Here is a 21,144-nt window from a genome sequence, read left to right as displayed (position 1 = left end):
CCCGCTGCGGAAGGTCACCCGTTGTGCCCACGGCACAGCTCAGCGGCTGCGGCGTGGACAACACTAGTAAGTCACCCCAGAGCCCCAGGAGACCGGTGGCAGAGGCAGGATGGATGTTCAAGAGTCTTGGGTCCAAATCGCGTGACAATGCATTATTGTAATTTATATTCCTAATCGAAGATGGTATTGTCCTTAATGAAAGTCTATGAGAGCAGAGACGGTTGTGGCTGAGGTAGGCTATAAAGAGGCAGCTTTAGAGCACGCAGCTCACACTCTAACATCTCTAAGTCATTTGAGGTGCCAACTTACTAATAAAATGCGATATTATCGTTCAGAGAACATCCAAGGCAGAAGTTAACAAAGTTCTCCAAAGCAGCAGGCAACTTGGGGAAGGTTACTACCTTTTATATGGTTGATTAAAAAAGGAGTCGGCTTTATCCTTCCAGCGGGCTTTCTGGGGGGTGGTGGTGGTCCAGCCCCTGCCCAGCTCGCTGTCCTCCAACAGGGCACAGCACACGCGGATTTGGCTCCGCTGGGCCCCTCCAGGACCTCCGGAGGGGTAGAGAGAAGCGCGACCCCGGTGCCAGCCTGGGCGTGGGAGCAGGAGCCTCGGGATGTGCCGGGCCGAGGTGGGGTGGCAGCACGCCGCCTCCGTGGGCAGCTTGCAAAAACAGAGCTCGTTTCCGGGCCGGACGCTGGGCTGACGAAGCAGCGGCGTTGCGGGGAAACCAGCTAAATCCTCCTCCCGCGGCTTGACCTGCGATCTGTTTCCCTCTAGATCCTGACGGTGTCGGGCCCCCCGGAAGGCGGGACGAGAGTGACCATCCGCGGCGTGAACCTGGGCCTGGATTTCTCCGAGATCGCCCACAACGTGCAGGTGGCGGGGGTGCAGTGCGCGCCCCTGCCCGAGCAGTACGTCGTCGCCGAACAGTGAGTGCTCGCGGCCCCGGGGGCCCGAAACGCCTCTTGCCTGACCGCTAGTGCGCAGGAGGCCCAGGAGTCGCCCAGACTCTGGTCCCGGCTCCACCAGCTGCAGCAATGGGTCTGCGGATGGATCGAGCCTGGGCCGTTTCCGCGGCAGAAGAGGAGACGGTGCTTGGGTGTCGCCTGGGGGCCTAAGCAGCCCTCTCAACTTCCATGAAGGGTTTTGTTTCCTTCTGGGCTGCCGTTCCTGCTTTGCTAAGCAACTTCTGCGCGGAGCACCTTGCCGGGGGGGCCCCGGCTCGCCCCTCCTCTCCTCCCCGGCCGCTTGGCATTCAGCCCGCGCCGCTGCCGGCCAGCAGCCATTTGTTAAGCGCGCGAGGTGCTGACAGCAGTTTAATCCGAATAGGCCTCCGCTGGAGTCAATTCATTTATTTCACTAACAAAAACGTCAGCCGAAAATTAGAAAATAGGCATGTAACGGAGGACAGGCAAATAAACCTTCCCAAGTGACACACATTGCTGCTGCTGGTTTTGGGGGGATTTCACCCCGGTTTAGCCAAGGGGCTGATGTGAGTGGTGGCAGGGTGGAGGCTCCTTCGCGCAGGGCGGGAGAGCCGGAACGGGCTCAGTCGCTGCTTGGGTCGTGCGGCCTCGCCTGCTTGGGCACGGTTCCCCAGAAGCAGAAGTCGGGAAGCGCTTCGTGGTTGCGGGGTGAAGGGTGCTATGGAAGTGCAAAGCACCATTAGCGTTATTACAGTAATGGCTCCAAGCAGTGCACTAAGAGTCCTGCGAGTGATAGTGGTTTCGGCTATTCTGCTGAGCAGTGTTTTGTTTTATTTTTCAAATAAAGGACGGAAGATTATAAAATTATCCTCCTTTGATGGTGTGAAGCCCTGATTTTATAATCATGACTCTAATTACTGTTCTTGAGTTTTCAAAGTTTGTTAACATCATTAAAACATTTACCCTGGGCAGATAACAGCAAGCGTTAGCATGAGAGCTGCCTTTTAAAGATGAATGCAGATAAAAGGACCCTCTTAAGGGTTCTGTGGGCAGACTGAATTCCAGGACTGTAATGACTCACCATATGCTCCAGCCATGCAATCTATCAGCCAGCAATTAGGTTAATGTTGGTGAAAGGGCCACTTAGCCCAGCAATCAGCACCCTACAGCTCTGCCGAATGCATCATTTTGTAACAAGGCACCTGCTGGGCATTTGGCTTTTATTAGGAATCGGGATCAGGTGTGCCACGGTCACTTGTGCCACTGCCCCTTGCTCCATCATACCCGGTGCTGTGCAAGACCTGGGCTCCGTCCTGGTGGCTGCTACGTGGCTGGCACCCCAGCGCACCGACCGCCAGGGCTGGAACCAGGTCTCCTTGCGCTGCTGCTGCTGCTGGTTTCCTGGAGGAGAGGGACTGAAGGAGCAGCCAGGAGGGAGAGGTGCATGGCCAGGGGCCGGTAGAAAGGCCAAGGGAAGAACCTGTGGCAGCGTGTCCCTTAGCACGCAGCTGAGGTGCTTCAGTTGCTGTTCTCCAAAGGCAGCATCTCTACAGCAATAAGGACTTTCGCATTAGAGCTCCTCACTAGCATGTATGTATGTATTCATTATGCCTCCTGGCATCCCCTGTGCATACCATCTGCAGGCTCTTCTTTTTCCTCTCTAGTTATTTTATTTTATTTGTAGTGAATTTAATGCTGCTGAAGGCCGCTGAAATGCTGGCCTCAGAAACTGGAGCCTTTCATTTACTTGCACACGATCAGTGGAAGAGCAAGCCTTTCCCCCACCACGTAGCAGTCGTACCTTCGGCCTCGCCGGAGAAGGGGAGTTCCAGCTCTGCCCTTTCCCTGGGTCCTGCTCTCAGGCCAAGAACTGACCAGCATTTCCTTGTCTGTGTTCCTGGTCCCCCTACCTGCTTGCCTGTGTGTGGGAGCTCGTAACCACATTTCCACCTTGCCCACAGCTCCCACTGCCCTTTGCGGGGGCGGCTGCATTAGCATTCCCAGTGCCTGGGACCTCTGGATTATCCACCCACAGGATCAGTAGTTTCCCCATCTTCTCTCTCTGGCTGTTCCCCACGAGCTGATCCGCTGAGGTTAACCCCAGCGGTTTTTGCTCCAGCTCTGCATGTCGTTATTGGGTGCATTTTCTCTGCCTCGGGACGCGCCACGGTATTGCCGTGGGCTACGGGAGCGGCGCTACATCCATGCGTTTCGGTCCCTCCGGCTCCTTTTACCGGGGTCAGTATGCTCCGTGTCAGGCAGCCCGCTCTCCTCTGCCAAGGCTGCTCTCCACGTCTGTCTCCATCACCCCTGAGCAGGTTTCTCCATTTTTGATTAACTGGGAGACTGCAGTGTGAGCTGTTCACTTAATGAACTCATCTGTTACTCTGAGGACTTCACACTCGCTTTGCTACTGGCTAATATATTGCCATTAGTGCTCTGCTTTGCTCTGGAGTTTACAGCTTGTAATAATTATGTCTAATTTTGATTTTTTTTCTTTAAATTACTACACGGGGTAAAAATAGACTCAGTAATTAACTTCTTCCAAAGAGGAAAGAGGAAGATATTGAAGTTAAAGAAGAAGCGAAAAAAACGAAAACCATCTGCGCGGAGGCCGACAGGGCGGTGCTGGCCCCTGCGGCCCAAGGCTCACCGGGGCGTTTCTGTTTCCAGGATCGTGTGCGAGATGGGGCAGGCGCTGCCGGGGATCAGCTCCGGCCCCGTGCTCCTGTGCATCGGCGAGTGCGAGCCCGAGTTCACGGCCAAGTCGGCGCAGCACTACGTGTTCGTGGTGAGTACCCCGAGGGGACGCCGGCGCGCTCGCCCCCGGCGAGGCCTGCTCTGCAGGGGCTCGTGCCGAGGGGACGGGGCTCAATGCCAGGCGAAGCTCCCGTATTTGCCCTCCGTTTCCACGCTTTCCCTACGGTGTTGCACACGCCGTTTGTTGCTAGCCCAGCCAGCTAGCCCCGTTTTCACGAGGGCCGAGGGTATCAAGCTTGCGGAGGTCTACCATCCGTGAACAGGATTTAGGGGCCTGAGCTGCCACAACTTCTGGCTCAGCTTTGCACCTCTAAAATAGCGATAACCTTCTTTGCACTGTTGGCCTCAGCTGCTGCTCGCAAAGTGTATTGGTGTTCTCTGAGCAGGAGCATTATGTTGAGCATAAGTTAGTGCTGTATTGAGGACTTTATACGTAATCTTGCCTAAGAATTGGAGTTAGTGCTCAAAATTTTCCTCTGTCTTGGGAAAGGAAGAGTAATGAAGGAACATTGTTACTTCGGGACCTAGTTAACTCAGATAAATCTACTGTGCTACTTCTTGCTGGTTTTGAAGATGTTTTCTTTGCATACTTGTATATGCATGCAGGCACTTACGTGTCTCTGTGCAAGAGCACAGAAACGCACACAGAAGGAGAGCAAGCACCAGACACCATCCTTCTGCAGTTCAGGTGTTGAGGCCCTAATAGAAACTTATTTTTAATCAAGTGCCTGTGAATCCTAAACTTGCCTGAGTTAGTTTCTGTGTCTATAGATTTAACTTTTTCTCCATGATGCACTTTGGGATGGAAGGGTAATTCTGTATCCAAATATTCTCTGATTTTTTGTTTTCTTTTTTTCCCCCTGAGGATGCCAATTCATTGTAGGCTTTATCTATCCGCTTAATGAAGAGTTGCTCTTTGGGTTGGTGGATTTCCATCGCTTGAGTGATTGTCACTTCCTTCTGTTATTTAATTAGCAGCCTTTTGATTCATAAACTTAAAAGCCACAGCTGGAGTTTCTCGTATCTCCAGTTTTGCCTAAACAGGGCACTTCATCCAGTCACATTGATTTTGTGCTTAGTGGAATCTGTGTATGCAGTGAAATGCCAGCACTTACCAATTGTTCGCAATTTGTAAACTAATTGAGAGATAAATCAGGCTAGCCCCTGCTGTCCGATCAGCATTGTAAGCACCACCCTCCCCTGGGATTTCATTTTTTTCAACAACGTAGCAGTGGTGCAAAATAACAGGGCGCCGTAAGGCTGTTGGCAGAGTCCGAGCTTCAAAGCAACCGCTGGTTCCTGGGCATGGGAGGCAGCGGGGACGGTCCTCTGCTCTCTGTCTCAGCTCCTGTTCGAGGAAAGCTCTCTGCAAACCTTGATTAGAATTCACAGATGCAAGTTTTTAACCTTTAACTTTTGGGTTGTGAAGTTTTCATTTTCCATACCATAGCACTTGCTGTATCTTAAGAAACTAATGTTATAATCCCCTTCTCATAGGCAAGTAAAATGAATGGCCTAGCTGCGACTTGGCAAGGCACTTGATCAGACATTTGATTAAAGCTAAGTGTATGCTCGAGTGCGCTAGCAAGTGAGAGCAGACACCGGGTGAATAAACAAATCCTTGAGATACTCACTGTTTTAAAATGGAGGTGATTTGCTAATGGCATGTGATGAGCTGCTGCAAAGCCAGGACCAGACCTCAGGTGCTGCCATTAGGATGGGGTGAAAAACAGGGGGGACCTGGGCTGGCTGATCTGGAGCCTTCACAGGCCCATTGCCTAGTTCCCAGAGTCATGAAGACCATGTTCTGGGCCAGCTGCTCTGTTAGTCTGAAAATACTATTTTTTTTTTATACCACAGTCACTGGATTTGCCATTATTTAAAGATTCCCATGCTACACAAAAGAGAATACTCTCATGGTTTGTGTTAAATAATAATCAGGACCCAGTGGAAAGTAATTGCAGAGATTAATCTTGGCGTAGTACCTTGCAGCAACCTGCTAAACATATGCTGAACGTTATCATTCTCTGCAATGTTGCTCCTTGTTTTCAGCACTTTCCCTTATTATCATTTCTTTTTCTCAGGCATCTAAAACTTCCAGTACATCATTTCCTTTTTTTATTTGGCCTCTATTTTTCTCTTTGGCGCCACCACAAATTCCATTACAGCTGGTTTATGTCATTAAAGTCAGTAGTAAAATTGATTGGTACCTTAAAGCAGAGCTCTGTTCTGACCCTGAGAGGGTTCATGCCTTAGTGAGCTCATCTGATGCCTGACACCACGCAGGATCTATGCTGTCGCCTTAATTACACCCATTTTATCTGGAGAGGTGGAACCTTGGAGCTACTTCAGATCTGTAAATCTGTCATAATTATCACCAAATCATAAGCTGAAGATGGAAAAGTCTTATTTAGCTATCATATCCTCATCCAACGCAGGCCTCATTCCAGCCCTGGGGTTTTTGCAGGTCTCTAGTATGGGCCCTCAGCTCTTCTCTCATTCCCTTGTTTACAAGAAAGACTGCTTGGGGTTACGGTCTGAGTTTCTATTTTTGGCAATGCCTTGGATTTCCAAGGATTGTAATGCTTAGACAAGGTAATACTCAATTCAGTTGTCCACACCAGAAATGTCAGGTGCTTGAAGCCAGGAGCTGCTAATAATTTACTTTGAATGCAAAGGAGGACCCTGCTTTTCAGTTTGCGTGCAGCCCTGTTCACTGGTTTGTGCATGTGAACGTGCTGGACCTAGCAAATGTGCTGGATAACTGCTCCTTGCCCCCTGGGCAATTCGCAATGCTGCAGCTTGTTCCTAATTTGCCCTGGGAAGGGTCATCAGGATGGGACTGTAGGCTGGCAGAGCTTTTTGGTAAGCAGTCATCCACTGAACATCCTTTGGAGTTTTTTTCTGCTTCAGAATCACTTCTCTGTGTTGTATCAAGTGCTCCCAAGCCTGTATAATGTAAACATGGCCATTAACATTCGTATTGCCTAGGTACCGCTGGTGTAACAGCTAGGATAAGGGCTGTGAGCTGACCAGGAGTAGCTGAAGGAGGAATTTTTCCCTTTTGCAACATTATTGTGTAATTATCCACAACAGGGTGGACTGTGTGTTTTTCTCTGATCTATTCAGGCCAGCATAGGAATGAGGAGTCAGGGTCAAAGAGGCTTGTGGTCTAAACCGCTCTGGCAAATGCTATGACACCCAGAAAAACACATGTGGCATTTTGAAAGCAGTAGAGAAAACGGCAGAAAGTCGCTAAGCTGCCAAGCAGGTGGTACCAAGGGAGTGGGGCTGGGAAGCTGCCAGCTTGCAGATGAGAATCATAAAGAGGGTAATGTGAAAGCATTAGTAAAACAATTTGGTTGTATCCACTGATTGAAAACAAATAAAAAGGTACCTGCGTTTTGGAAATTCTATTAAGGGGGATAAATAGCTATCACAGATACAAGGCAGGATAAAGAAATGGCATTGCTGCAATAATATCACTGATAAAATGTCAAAAGGGATCTAGAGATGTCTTTCCATCAGCGATGGGCCATAGACTCTGCCACCAAAATATTGTTTGGATACGTGGTCTGGAAATTCAGCAATTTGTCAGCTTTCCGGGATGCACCTCCGTTTTGCTTTCCCTGTTCCAAAAGGGCACCCTGCTTCGTGCGTGTCCTCAGTGGGATGGTGTTCCTCCTGCTGCCGCCGGCTGTGACCCGTGTGTAGCTGCTCACGGAGAGCTTCGCTCCCAGCCGACAGGAGCGCTGAGTTTCTTCTTTTCTTTCTCAAGAACCCGGCAGTAAGTTTCCTGAATCCCAGTCGCGGCCCGGAGTCGGGAGGCACCATGGTGACCATCACCGGCCACTACCTGGGAGCGGGCAGCAGCGTGTCGGTGTCCCTGGGGAACCAGACCTGCGAGTTCTACAGGTGAGAGGGGCCGCGCGTGCCTGTTGCCGGGGCTGATCTAAGTGTCGGGCTGGGCTTGATCCCTTTGCCTCCGCTGCGCGTTGAAACTTTAGGTCAGCTATTCCTAAGTGCAGGCACTACGTGAACGCACATTTCTATTACTCTGGTATCTGACAAAACTGCAGCCACCGTGTATTGGCTGTGGCTGAACATGCAGCCCCAGCAAAAATTCATTTAGGAACCCCTGAAAGCTCCCATTTTGTCATTTATTATGTTAAGTCATCTTCTCTCGTACAGTGACTGAACCTTGCTTGGCAAGGAATTGATTGTATCTATATTAATGCTGTCCATCATTTCATTTTAATGCATTATAATTTTGGCTGTTCCAAAAATCTCAGGCAAGCATCACTGCAATTGTAAAATCTTTCTACTAGTCATTGGTACCTGCCCCCCCAGACCAGATGTGATCTGAAGAAAATGTAACATTTATGAGAAAAGTGCAGTGACTTTTGACCGTGAAAAGTTCCTCTTTTTCACAGATCAGCAGCTTACATTAGCTCTATTGCAGCCGTTGCTGCAGGAATCTCAAAAATTAGAAATTACATGAGCAAGGGGTGGGCTTTTGAGCGATGGGAGCAGAGCACAGATCTTCACATCTTCTGCTGAGAAACTTATACCGCCGTAAATCTGCCCTGGGATTTCTATGGCAAATTTGCTTTTTACCCAGCAGTGTAAACATAGAGTTGATATTTGCAGGGTTTAATGGTTCGGGGGGGCTTAGTTAAAAAAAGATATCTGCAGTATACATCTATGTGTATCACACTAACAGTCCATAGGTGCGCCTGATGCACTGGGAATTGCACACTTCACACTGCGGTGCAGCAGGTGCATACCCAAGAATGACCTCTATACATCCTATGTGGAATAAATGGGGGTTTCAGGAGTGTTAAAAGACTCCAGCTGGGAGGAGGGCCAGCACAGAGCTGGGGAAGAGAGACGGGGCACCAAAGCAGCGCGGTGTGTGAAGAGATTCTGCACTTTTAAATTCTGGATTAGGCCTCCCAGAATGAACAGAGGTGGTTTCTGGGGATGCAAAGACCCATGGAGGTGAATTTCTCACCTGGAAGACTGAGGGACTCACAGATATGGGAGCTGTGAATGTTTAAACAGGGGAGCATGTTTAAATATTAGCAATGATTATTCTGTGTCCGTCTTCAGCCCTTTCAATCTGAGTCTCAGGATTCTTTCACGCTCATTCATTAACCTCTCAGCTGTGGGCAGGAGAGAGACCATTTCAGGGAGGGAAAGCGTGGCAGAGAACGGAAGTTGCTGTGCCAGTCTTTGCCAAGATGTGACATCAAGTGAGCTGTGCCCCGCAGCTCTCGCACTGACCCTCTGTTCTCCCAAGCACCGCAGGACTGGACCAGGGCTTGACCTTCCTAGCCCTTGTTGTGGGACCAGAAAAACCCAGAATGTGATATGGAGGCTGGTGAAAATGCTGAATATCAGCAATTATTTCTTCCATCAGCCTCAGAATAGCTAAAACGGCTAAAACTTGATTCCCATTTTATGGTGTAGCTGGAAAGGGATGGATTATGAAGAGTCTGTTAATGAAGAGGAAGGATTTAATGGACTTCCTCAGCTCTCCTGCTATATCTCTGGTGTCTGGCTATGGAGCTGACAAAATGGGGATTGAAGAACATATGATATGGTGATTTCTTCTGTTGCTTCTTTTATACTTCCTTGTCTGTGGTTGATTCCCTCTCCTGAGTCCTCTGCGCTCAGGAGTCCTTGAAAATCCCTGGGAGCTGGAGAAGCCCAAGGCAGGTGGTGGCACAGGTTTGGGACCAAGGTAGAAATGCTCCGTGGTGGAACCTGGGCTTCCCGCACTGGATAACGCGGACAGGGGGGAATTGCAGCTGAGAGCTTGGAAAGGCACCAAGCATCGTACTACTCTTGGGTCCCAGCCCGGCTTCGTAGATACTGGGTGTGTTACTCGCCTCTCCTGTATCGCATTTCCCCCATCTCAGGAATGGGAGGATGATTCGGACTTGCCTCCAGTGCTTCAGGAGATGCTGAGGTCTTCATGTGCGAGTGAGCTCTCGGGTGCTAAGCATTATAACTGATTCGTCAATATTCCTTTCTGTATCCAAAGCAAAGATGCCAGATTGCATCCTCAGATGCACACAGGTAACTCTGTCACCATCAGTGGAAGTGGCTTGCAAGCCTGCCTGAGGGCAGAATTAGTCCTTTAATGTAATCTCTCAAATGTATGATTATATTCAGGCAATCTGGAGATGCTGACCTGCAAAACCGGGAATGCTTTTGTGTTCTCGATGTGCTCTAATTACACCAGGCAAGCAGAAACTTAAACAAAATGAGTGGCAGTATATAAATGACACCATCGTTGCTGTGGGGTCATACTGTGCACTTTGTTTTGCTTGGACTGTTTTGAGGCAATGAACTTCAATTGTACTAGAGGGTGTGGGGGAGCCTGATTAGATGAAGCAGTTTCTAATGAGATTCACTCTAATTACAGCTTCCCCTATTCTCCCGTCTCTGATCGGAGGAGTGGGTAGATTCACCATGACGACATAATAATAGCACAGAAAGCTAATTAACTGATCACAGGGAGCTCGGAGTAACTCTGCCAGCAGCGAGGCGTCGCTTGGCATCTCACGCCAGAGCTAAGCAGAGCCCGCGACGCCTGGCAGCGCGCGGGGCCAGCGCAGGGTGAGCGGGGCCGGGAGCGCCGGCGATGCTCCGGCGGGCGGGCAGGGAGCTCCGGCCGCACCAGCGGGCACGGCAGCGCTCCGCGAGATAGCGGGGACGATGGGGAGAAGCGTTCCTCACGCAAGGACACCTCCTCCATTAAATGAATGAGAATAAGATGAGGAAGGGAGAAGTGGAGCGAGCGGAAGCAGCACAAACGGTGACTCTGAAGCAAGAACCTCAGCACTGCTCCTCCACTTCTCCATCCGCTGACTGAGTCCTCTGCACTTTGAAAGCGTGTGGCTACCCTGCCACCTAGACGGTCCCTGGGGCCCTGTTGGAGGCAGGTGGTCTGTTGTGTCCAGCCACCCAGCAGCAAGAGCTGGGGTGGTTCCTGCTCTCGCAGGGAGATGGGAGCAGAGCCGGGAAGGTGGTGGTGACAGTGGGAAGCGCTCCCGAGCGAGGCCGCCTCCTTCCCTGGGTCCGCTGTGCTGCTCCCGAGGATCTGTGTGTGCAGCGGAGTGGGGAGGGCAAGAATTTGGCTTTTGAGGGAGCTTGTGCATCCCATTTAAAAAGCAGCCATCTGTTTTCACGCGCCCAACAGAAGGCAGTGGGTTCACAGAGGGATGCAGGAGGCTGCAATTTGGCACAAAGAGTAATTTCAGAGAGTCTGAGTTCCTCTGGATAGGCAGGAGCAGTCTCCGCTCACACGAGGCTCCGTTCCTTCTCTCATGTGAATGAATCCCCCGTGCGCACGGGTGTCCGGAGCTCGCCCTGATTCTGGGTTTCAGAGTAGCGGGCTTGACCGAGCGTTCAGCCCGTTTGTGAGCTGCGCCTTACCCCTGCCGCAGCGGCAGCTCGGTCTGGGACGCAGGGCTGCTTTCTGCCCCCGTGCTGCGACTGCCTGCTAACGTTTGCCCTGCCTCTCTCTTACACAGGCGATCCATGAGTGAGATTGTGTGCGTGTCTGCCCCGTCCGCACACGGCCTCGGCTCTGTTCGCGTCTCAGTGAGTGTCGATCGGGCTCAGCTCGAAAGGACCTTGCTATTTGAGTACATTGATGATCCAAAAGTGCAGCACATCGAGCCTGAATGGAGCATTGCCAGGTAGTACCAAGCTCTAACAGCTCTTATTCCAGCAGGAGAGGAGCTAACTCACCAGATCTGACACGGTCTTGTCTCTCAGGATGCACTTAATGAGGACAAAAGAGGGTTTGTTTTGAAATGCACAACCCACCCAGGGTTCTGGATTTGTCAGTGCTAGACGTCTGCTGCATTTGCATTTACAGAGATGGAAAATCAGGTCCAGAGTTATTAAAGTAGTTGTAATTACTAAGGCAATTACAGCAATAGCAGTCTGCACCGAGATTTTGGGAGCACGAATAAAGCCCCAAGATCACTTCCATCTGCTGAAGAAGTGCACAATTGCTCATTAAAGGCTCCTTCTTGTAGTTCTGGAATAAAACAAAAACAGCAACCACCAAGAAAGGAAAAAGCTGATGCTAATCAAAATGTGCTGTTTATCCAAGATTCACTGCTAAGGACAGGATGGCAGGCACTGTCACATCACTGTGACGTAGGCAGCGCTGAAAACTCTGGGCCAGATTCATCTCTTGGTGTTACTTCAGTGGTTGTGCTCACAAGGGATGTAACGCAGCTATTCATTTCACTTCCAATTATTTTTTAAAATTGCCCATGAAAGAAGTATGTGTCTCTCTGCAGGCTCCAAGACATTTTTGCTTTGAGCCCAAATTCAAAATCACTTCATGTTTTGGGTGAGATGGGTTTGATGGGCTTGTCAGAGTTGCTAGTAGAGATGATCTAAAAGCAACAGCTGGGCTCTGCTGTGGAGGGGCTGGAGATTTCTGTGAATTTGGGGTGTGCTGCTGCAATTACCACATGAAAGAGGAAGCCAAGTGTGAAAGCCCGTGCTCGGGGGCCGCATCCAGCCCCATGTGCTCTCAGCCCTGACGGGAAGGGTGCTCCTCGCTCCCCTGCCCCTGGCCCAGCCACAGCATGCTGCCTCTGCGGTTCAGCGCAGGGCAGTGACAGGTCTGTCGCATGCCATGCCATTTGTCATGCAGTACCCTGTTACTTGAAAAAGGTCACCATGTAAATCACCAAACACCACGACTAATCTATTGTTCTTATGTATTTAGTCTCAGCTCGGTTGATTTCTTTGGTCCTCGCAATGTTGTTGTGTGGGAGGGGGCACAGCAGAGAGTAGAAAATCCAGCTGACTTGCGGGACACCGCTCCCCACAGCTCGATGCGGGGTTATTAATCCACCATGTTGCCCGGTTTGTGTAGCAGCTGCAGGAAACATCTTTCTGCGATCAACAAGCATCCTAATTGTCAAGCACGGTCTCTGCGTGTCGCCTCAGCTCCTCCTGCCAAACGCATTAATCTGATGTCTCCTGGTTCTCTGCAGCGGACACACACCTCTGACAGTCACCGGGTCCAACCTGGACGTGATTCAGGAGCCGAGGATTCGCGTCAAGTACAACGGAAAGGAGTCTGTCAATGTAAGTGGCTGCTGTCGCTGCGGTGCAGCTGGCTTCCGCGCTCCCCTGTGCGAGAGTGGGCCGCCCGCGGTGCGTGCCCCTGCGCAGCTCTGGCACCGCAGCGGCCGGTGGCGCACCTGGATGAGCCCCCTGCGCTCTGCAGCGCAGCGGGTGCCCTCCACCTCGGTATAGCATGCACCTTTACAGGCGCATCCCACCCCCATGTGTCAAAACAGCCCCCGGAGATGCCCTGCCTGGAGAGACTTGCTGTGACAAGCAGTGCTCCAGGCATATCTCACTGAGACTTAGCCAGCCTCCAGCAGCAAAGCCCACATGCCTTCTGTAGGCTTGGGACAAATCTGAGTCACACTTGCTGTCCTGTGCCCAAGAGACTCTCCCAAGGTGTAGATTACCTTAAATGTGCCTTTTTTGGATGTTCTTAGGAACATCTCTCAGCTAGTTCTTGCTCTGCTTGGAGAAACACTGTGCTGTTTTAGTACCAGGTGATGAGAACTGCTCTGCTAATCACTTGCTAGATCTAATTTTCATTAAACTTGCTACTTTTTGAATTGTCAGAGTACTTAAACAAGAGCATCACAGGCTCATAAAGGTCCTCTGGGTATTTAAGCTTCTGTCATTTATAATTGTCCCTGCAGTTTTGTTCTTTTGGTTTGTTTAACTAGATTGCTATAAAGAGCTCTGGTTACAAAGTGGGGTGGGATATGCCTGTGTGTCCTAGCATCAAATTCATTTACCCAGGGAAGATAGAAGCCTAAGCACATTTAAGGGCTGACAGAGCACTTGTCTCATGGCTTGCTATAATAAGGAGGGTGGATAGGGCAGATTATTATCCTGCTCCCGCGCAGGAGCAGGTGGATGTGGCCCAAGGGGTGCTGGTGAGGAAGGACCAGCCATGAGCTGTGAGCAGGGATGCAGCAGGGACCTGGATCATGTGGTGCTTGTGGCTTTGTGAGGCCTGGCCGTCCATCCTTGGAGGGATGCAGAACATGACAGTGGGAAGGGATGGGGACGGGGACCTGGGGACCGTTGGCAGCGTGAGCATGACACAGACAGTGGGAATTCCCTTCTTCAGCAACGAAGGGACTGCCTTGAGGACAGGTTAGACCTGTCAAGGAGTCTTCAAAGCTAGAAGCTGAAAAGTCCACTTTGGGTTGTCTCTATCACCTCAGATTCTCTCTGACCTGGACCTTGAGTCAAACGAATTTGTTCTGCCCTTGCAATTCCTCCGTGTCCGAGCCCCTGAGCCCGCTCCAGCCAAGCGTTCTCCGTCTCCCCAGGACGCTCTCCTCCCCGGCACCTCGCTCTGCTCGGCAGGCTGGAATGGGATGGAAAGACTGAACATGTCTGTCTCCATCATTGCCAGCTGCTCTGCAGTTCTCATTTTAGTCGTGCTGTTTTTGTAAAAGCCCAGAGCTGGGCATTAAGGCACTGCCAGTTAGGAGGCTGCTATGTTTTACTAGTCCCTCTTTAGCTGCCTGTCTATAAATAAACCTATTGCAGCAGCTCTGGGAAGGCAATCGTGTACCAGACTGGGGGAGGGAAGGAGGAGAGATGGGAACCACTTCGGAAGCAGCAGCCTTCCGGCCACTTTTGCTCTTGCAGCTCGCTCGCAGCAGCAAGGCAAGGTGCTGCCTCCCTGCTAAGCACCTTCCTTGCTGCGAGGGACATGCAGCTGCGATCACCTTGATGTTCCTCAAACAAGGAATTCGTAGCAGATTTTAGGGTTGATCTTACACTTTGAGTCCCAGTGCAATGCCAGCTCTTTCCTCTCTCTGTGGGAATACTGTATTTTTCCAGTCCAAGAGCAGGAAACTGAAATGAATCCTTGCTTAAGCAGGTACTAACTGATATTCTTGTACATTACAAATCAGAATTGTACCTCCACTTTACTTGGAATTTATTTTGACCAGGTAAACTGAAAAATATTGTTTCTATGCAGTGAACTTTCTGACTAAGTCTATATTATCTTAGAAAGGGCAAATCACTTAGCAGTCTTTTTCCATACTTCCTTTCTCCCTTCTCCTCTGAAATTCTTTTTCATCTGAGCTTTTTGTAAAAAGACATCTAATTTTGATGTTAGCAGTTGCAGCTACAGTGTTACAAAAATAATTCTGAAGACACAAAATTGATTGAAATTACATTTTCTACTTATGGAGGGAGGCCAAACGGTTGGTCTCTTGCTGCCTTATAAGGCAAGAGTCTAATAAATCAGCAAGCTCCCTGCTTCCAGGAGCTAGAGGAGCTGTGGATATCCTCAGCCCAGCAGGAGATGACCTTTGTGTTACCTCCCGTCCTTGATTGTTAGATGATCGTTCCTCTTTCTCAGTGGTATTAGAGAATTGCCTCTAATCACCAATTTGTAGCAGAGACCAGATATTCATTATAGGTCTGTTTCAAAGCTAGCATTGCCCAAGAGAATGCAACTGGAAAGAAAAATAAGAAAAAAAAGGCTAAGTGACCTGGTATGCAATCCTTTAGCTTCCTTAAAACACTTTTCATTTTGAAGCTCTACCTCCATATCTTCTGCAGTGCTTTTTTTGCTGGCTGGAGAGGAAGCAGATGTTCCCAAACTATGACTGTAATGGTTCAAGCTTAGATAATTATTTCCAGATAAACACCAATCCGCTGGACTCTTCAGGGAGTATTTAAGGAATTGTAACATCATTGTCCAAGCCAGAATTTAACAGCACAGAGGAATAAGGTTTTCCCTGCCCCTTCTCTGTAATTTCTGAGAATTGTCCTCAAAATGCGAATGAGCTGGCAGGGTCAGGACCCCAACTTTATCTGTGCCCTGGTCCACTTCATAGTGCAGCTCAAAGGCAGGATGCTAAATCAAAGCTGATTTGGAAGGGAAAATGCAACATGTATGTTGGATGCTGGGGCATCATTCAGGCGTGATGTCTGAGATCACAAGCTAGCACAGTGCATAAGGATTATAGTTATGCGTTGGAGTGCAAAAAGCGTTCCTTTAGGCTGCTCCTCCCCAAGTCTTCTAGCTGAGTTTTGCCTTGTGGAGGTGAGCCTGCCTGCCACCAAGCCCCGCAAGCGCGAGCTCAGGCTGCTGAGCTGCTCCTGCTCCAGTCATTCCCCCTTCAGCTCTCGGATAAGGGTAGCAAAACACGGCTGTGGCGCTCCTGTTCCCGAGTGCAGCTCCCCAGCCGGCAGTTGAGTTCCCAGCCTGGCTTGCACGGCTGCCTGTCAAACTGCTGCCTTCCCCCGCAGGTCTGCAAGGTGGTGAACGCCACCACCCTGACGTGCCTGGCTCCTGCCCTCACCCCCGAATACCGGCCCGGCCTGGATGCCGTCGAGCGCCCGGACGAGTTTGGTTTTATCTTTAACAATGTGCAGGCTCTGCTGGTCTATAATGACACAAAGTTTATATACTACCCAAATCCAACATTTGAACTCCTGAGCCCTACTGGGGTACTGGAGCAGAAACCCGGATCGCCCATCATCCTCAAGGTAAGGACGCCTTTACGCCCCAGCGTGAGCCGCAGAAGCCCTCCGGCGTGCTGCGGTTGAGCACACAAGTGATCGTATCAGCAGCTGGTTCGAGTTCAGCAGAACAAAATAGGCTTTACTGTCTTATATCTGTATAACTGTGTATACCCTACAGCTTTTACCGGCATAGCTGTGTAAGATAAAAATCTTGTCCAGTACTCTATAGTTATCTACTATATCTACAGTTACTGTCAGCAAAGCTTTTAAAGCTCTACTTGCAATGGCCGTGCAAAAATTGTAGCTCCAGGAAGAACCAGATCTTCTGTTTTGGGAGATCCAGAAAGCAATGTGTGATAGAGAAATTTTATACCGCTCCTTGGAGGGTGGGGGGACACTAGAAAGAGGCCCTTCTTCTGCACAAGCTGTGAATGAGAATGAAAACCAGAGAAATACGCTGCATCTTTGTACAGTCTTCTCTATCTCTGTTACTAGGGAAAAAATCTGTGCCCACCTGCTCCGGGAGGAGCAAAGCTGAACTATACCGTCCTGATCGGCGAAACGCCCTGCGCCGTCACTGTGTCGGAGACCCAGCTGCTGTGCGAGCCTCCGAATCTCACCGGGCAGCACAAAGTGATGGTGAGGGGTCACAGCTCCTGTCTGCGCCTCTCCCCTCCCTTCCTCCTTCCCGCCCTTCTTCTCCATCTCTCCAACTCCCTGGGATATTTGAGTGCCATTTCTTATCTGAGGATCAGTAGGATTTCAGGTCCTTATGGTTGTCTAACCAGAAGCTTAAAGCATTGATTAGCATGAAGAAAATTCCTATTACCTCCTTGGAGACTCACCACCTACTATCAGACCCTTCTAGAAAGAACAAATATTTATGGCAGTGACTTCACCAGATACCGTCTTGTCTTTGATGTTGCTCCTTCTTTCTCCACTAATGGGTGGGACAATTTGCAGTACGCTGTATTCTCCCTTCTGTACAGGAGGAAGAGATTTTAGCAGCCCTTGCAGTCAGACACAATTTGCTAAGTAGATAGAAAGAAGGTTCTGCCTTTTTCTGAAACAAAAGTAGCCAGGGACACCTGAACCCTGGTTTGGCTGGACCAGCAGCCTCATTGAGGGTGATGGTCCCTGTATCCTCCTTTGCTTTGATTTTTATTGCTTTCCTCTAGTCTAGTCACAGCGCAAGCAGGCAGTTGCTAAAGTGCTTGAGTAGAGCCAAAATGAGATTGTAATTGTGCTTTATTTCTCTTTAAGTTCAGCATCCAGAACATGCTTGAATTATCACAATATGATTCACATAAGAGCAACCTGGCCAATAGCTGCTTGCATCTGGGGCATGGGCCCATCCAAGCAGACCCTGTGCCGTTGTTAACCTCCAGCCTGTTTGTTCTGTAACTTCCCTATGAAGCTTTCCCTTCCCTTCGCCTCTTTTCTCTGTGAAAAGTCTGTTTCCTGTCAGTGAAATTGTCACCGGGTTGCTAATGTCCGCGGTTTACAAAAGGGAGTTGAAAGCTTATAAAACGAAAGTCAAATGGAGCCATCAGATAATAAGAACAAAGCCCAGATAGTGAAGGGCTGACACATTTATCATGACTTGAAGCTGCTCTGCGCTCACGTAAGCTGCGCCCTGTATTTTTTGAAGACGGTCAGTGTTGCTGTAGTCATGGCTGAGGTTTGCTCTGTCTTCCCAGGGCATCCGTCCAGCCCGTGCAGTGCTTGCCCTAGCCTGCAAAGAGGGGGGCTTTGGGAGGGGTTAACACCCTCGCCGGGAGCCGCTGTTCACCTGCCTTTGTGTTCGGTAGGTGCGCGTTGGTGGCATCATCTTCTCCCCCGGTTCGGTGAGCATCGTCTCGGACAGCCTGCTGACCCTGCCGGCCATCGTCAGCATCGCGGCCGGAGGCAGCCTGCTCCTCATCATCGTCATCATCGTGCTCATTGCCTACAAGCGCAAGTCCCGTGAGAACGACCTCACGCTCAAGAGACTCCAGATGCAGATGGACAACCTGGAGTCACGGGTCGCCCTGGAGTGCAAGGAGGGTCAGTGCCGCAATGGTCCTGCGCGTTCAGGGGTACAGGAGCGGGTGTACTGAGACCGCCGTGGGGGAACTTTGCTTCCTCATGCGCTGCAGTGTTTCCACCCATTTCCTTACACCAACCAGCCATGGTGTAGCTGTAGGACCACAGGCTCTCTGCGTGCTGGGGCCCTGTGCTCCTTCCGTTGTCTCATACCGATTGCATCGCAGGATCATTTGGGCAGGACATGTGTTCTTCCTTGCAGAAACCCTGCCTGCCTGGCAGAGCATCTCCAGGACATTCCCCCAGCTTCAACTGGCAGTAAAAGTCACCCCAAAGGTCAGTCCCCGAGCCCGTCCCCGCAGGGCCATCCCGGCGTCACAGCAGCCGAATCAGTGAAACGGCGTGCCAGTGCCACCGGCATGCTCAGCCCCATCGCTTCCCTGGTGAGGAGCGCTGTGGTCGGTGTGCACCAACCACGCTGCCCCAGGCCTGGCTGCAGCCTGAGCAAGCCCAAGCCTGGTTCTAGGCTCCGGCTGCACTCGGCGTGGAGCAGGGCGGAGGTCGGGCCCCGATGGCGCAGCCAGGCCTGCGCCAGCCCCGGGGTGCCCCGCTATCCATCGGCCTTTTCATGGAGGGCTTTTTAGCAGGCACAGAATGAGATAGGGATCGGGGAGCGCTTGGGCCCCAGAGAAACGAGGTGTTTTCCAGACGGGAGGCAGTAGAGCTGGAAAGCTGAGCTGGTCCCTGCTTTCAGCTGTAAAATGAGAGCGCAGCCCAGCTCGCGTGGGCCTTCGCCCCTCAGCATCCGACCCCGGGGAAGACCCAGGCCGGAGGAGGCTCCTTGCAGCCGCCCTGCCCTCGGGCCGGAGCTGCACGAGGTGGCGCTTTGCAGCGGCTGCTGGCGCAGGAGGGCCGCGGTTTGGCGCAGAGGTGTCGGCGGTGCGTTTGGGTGGGGAGCGGGGAACGCTTTGGGTTTGTTTGCATGTGCGGAGGCTGCAAGGTAGAGGCTGTGTGTCCCCAGCCAGGCTGCGCCCATACATAAGTCGTGATCTCTCCTGAATAGGTCTCATTTTTGGCCTTACGCTTTCAAGGCTGCCCTTTTAAAATCAGCCGAACAAATTCCGTACAGCTACCCATATATACAGAGGTCACACTATGAAATCTGCAGCTTTCTATTTATTTTTCTTTGATTCACTAAGCTCCCTTCCAACTGGATAAAACACATTCCCTAGGATGTATGAACCACCACCACCACCACCCTCCTCAGAACGCTTTTTGTCCTAACTCACCAGCTACAGAAATCGCTGTTCACCTCCCATCCTCGTGTCCCTGCCGAGAGGCCGAGCTCGCTTGCCTTGTTGCTAGGGACAAGGCTTGTGCCTGCCAACCTCTGCAAGTGACAGTTCTAACTAGTTAAAATAACACACAAGGCACCTCAGAAGCAAACGTGTGACAAGGTTCTTCCTATCCCAGAGACCTGCTCTTGTTAGCTCTGTGGCTGCAGCTAGGCAGAGCTTACTTCTTCATAAGCGTACTGCCAAAAGAGAGATGTTTTGACTTACAGTGGAGGTCTTTATCTGGAGAGCAACCATTCAGTTGGGCTCGGTCTCTTTGCTGGTTCAGTTCGGAGGACACCGTACACCCCGTGTGCCCATCTGCCCACCACGCAGCCTCTCTCAACGTGCTGACCTCCCCCCGGACCGACCCTCTCCAGCCGGACCTGTCCTCAGAGCAGGTCTGCGAAGGAGTCCTTGTGGAAGCCAACATTTTATGGTTTGGAGAAGGAACGCAGGCACACACCGATACAGCTGTGATATCCCTGTTGATATTATGTTATAAAAGGAAGAATAAACTCCTTCCTGACCCCTGCAGCAGGCGGTTTCTGCACAGAAGCATGAGGCTTGATTATTTTGGCTACTGTAGATAGAGAAGAAAAAGAAAGGAAAATATGGGAGGCACCAAGATATGAAAATAGATCCTCATTTCTATCTGCAGCCTTTAAAGGTGTTTGGGGTGTGTATACACAGGTGTGAACTGCATACAAATTAATAAGCATCTTTTGTTCTCAGCATCTGTTCTTTGCAGCGCCTGCTCACTCACTCTCAGCTGCCGTGAAAGGGTCTCCAAGCGTGAGGGTCTATCTAAGCTACATGGCAAGATCTCCACTAAAGCAGTTTCCTGAGCTGCTCCATTTACTTTTGTTAATGTGCCTCCGAGGAAAGCAGGCAGCTGGCCGTCCGCGGAGCCCCTGCCCTGCAGCCGAGTTCCCCGAGCTCGTGTTTGATTACATTTCTCTTTCTTGTTCTTTTCTTCCTGAATAGCTTTTGCAGAGCTGCAGACAGACATCAATGAATTAACCAGTGACCTGGATCGTTCAGGAATCCCATACCTTGACTATCGGACGTATGCGATGAGGGTGCTTTTCCCAGGCATCGAGGACCATCCTGTCCTACGGGAGCTGGAGGTAATGAACAGGCAGGGCAAACACCCCCCATCCAGCGCGCGCGGCTCTCTCCCTGGGGTGCCCTGGGACTGTTGCTGGCCCCTCTGGCAAACCTGCAGGAAACCCGCACAGCAGGGAAGCACCTTTGTGCCTTCCACGCTGAATTTTATTAGAAGCACTGAGAAATAGTAGCAAAATGAACCCAGAGTTCATTTGAACAAAGAACCTGGTGTTTTATCTTCATAGCACACTGCTTGCTTCCTCTTGGTTTCTTCCACACTGCTGCTGTTTTAGTTTAATTTTATTGGTTTTTATAGTGCTATAGACCAGCAGCAAAGCATGCCACATAAGTTATCCATGTCCTTTTAAAGTCCTCCTTAATCACCTTACGATGTAGGGAAAAGCTGTGTGCCTGGGATCAT

The 21,144-nt window shown here is 50.7% G+C and overlaps 1 protein-coding gene across 1 annotated transcript in view; it reads left to right on the top strand.

Annotated features, from left to right (window-relative positions):
- PLXNA2 (plexin A2) overlaps positions 1-21,144 on the top strand; it is a 196,427-nt gene that overhangs the window by 152,022 nt on the left and 23,261 nt on the right. Inside the window, exons 13-21 of the mRNA XM_067310519.1 lie at positions 779-930; positions 3,601-3,718; positions 7,466-7,602; positions 11,232-11,399; positions 12,723-12,816; positions 16,039-16,278; positions 16,750-16,893; positions 18,066-18,300; positions 20,601-20,743. Coding sequence (XP_067166620.1) covers positions 779-930; positions 3,601-3,718; positions 7,466-7,602; positions 11,232-11,399; positions 12,723-12,816; positions 16,039-16,278; positions 16,750-16,893; positions 18,066-18,300; positions 20,601-20,743 — 1,431 coding nt within the window. The remainder of the gene's footprint in view (positions 1-778; positions 931-3,600; positions 3,719-7,465; positions 7,603-11,231; positions 11,400-12,722; positions 12,817-16,038; positions 16,279-16,749; positions 16,894-18,065; positions 18,301-20,600; positions 20,744-21,144) is intronic.

This window comes from Apteryx mantelli, chromosome 25 (assembly GCF_036417845.1).
Source record: "Apteryx mantelli isolate bAptMan1 chromosome 25, bAptMan1.hap1, whole genome shotgun sequence".
Classification (NCBI taxonomy): Eukaryota; Metazoa; Chordata; class Aves; order Apterygiformes; family Apterygidae; genus Apteryx; species Apteryx mantelli.
The sequence above is the reverse complement of the archived record's forward strand: the minus strand, read 5'-3'. Positions and strand labels throughout refer to the sequence as shown.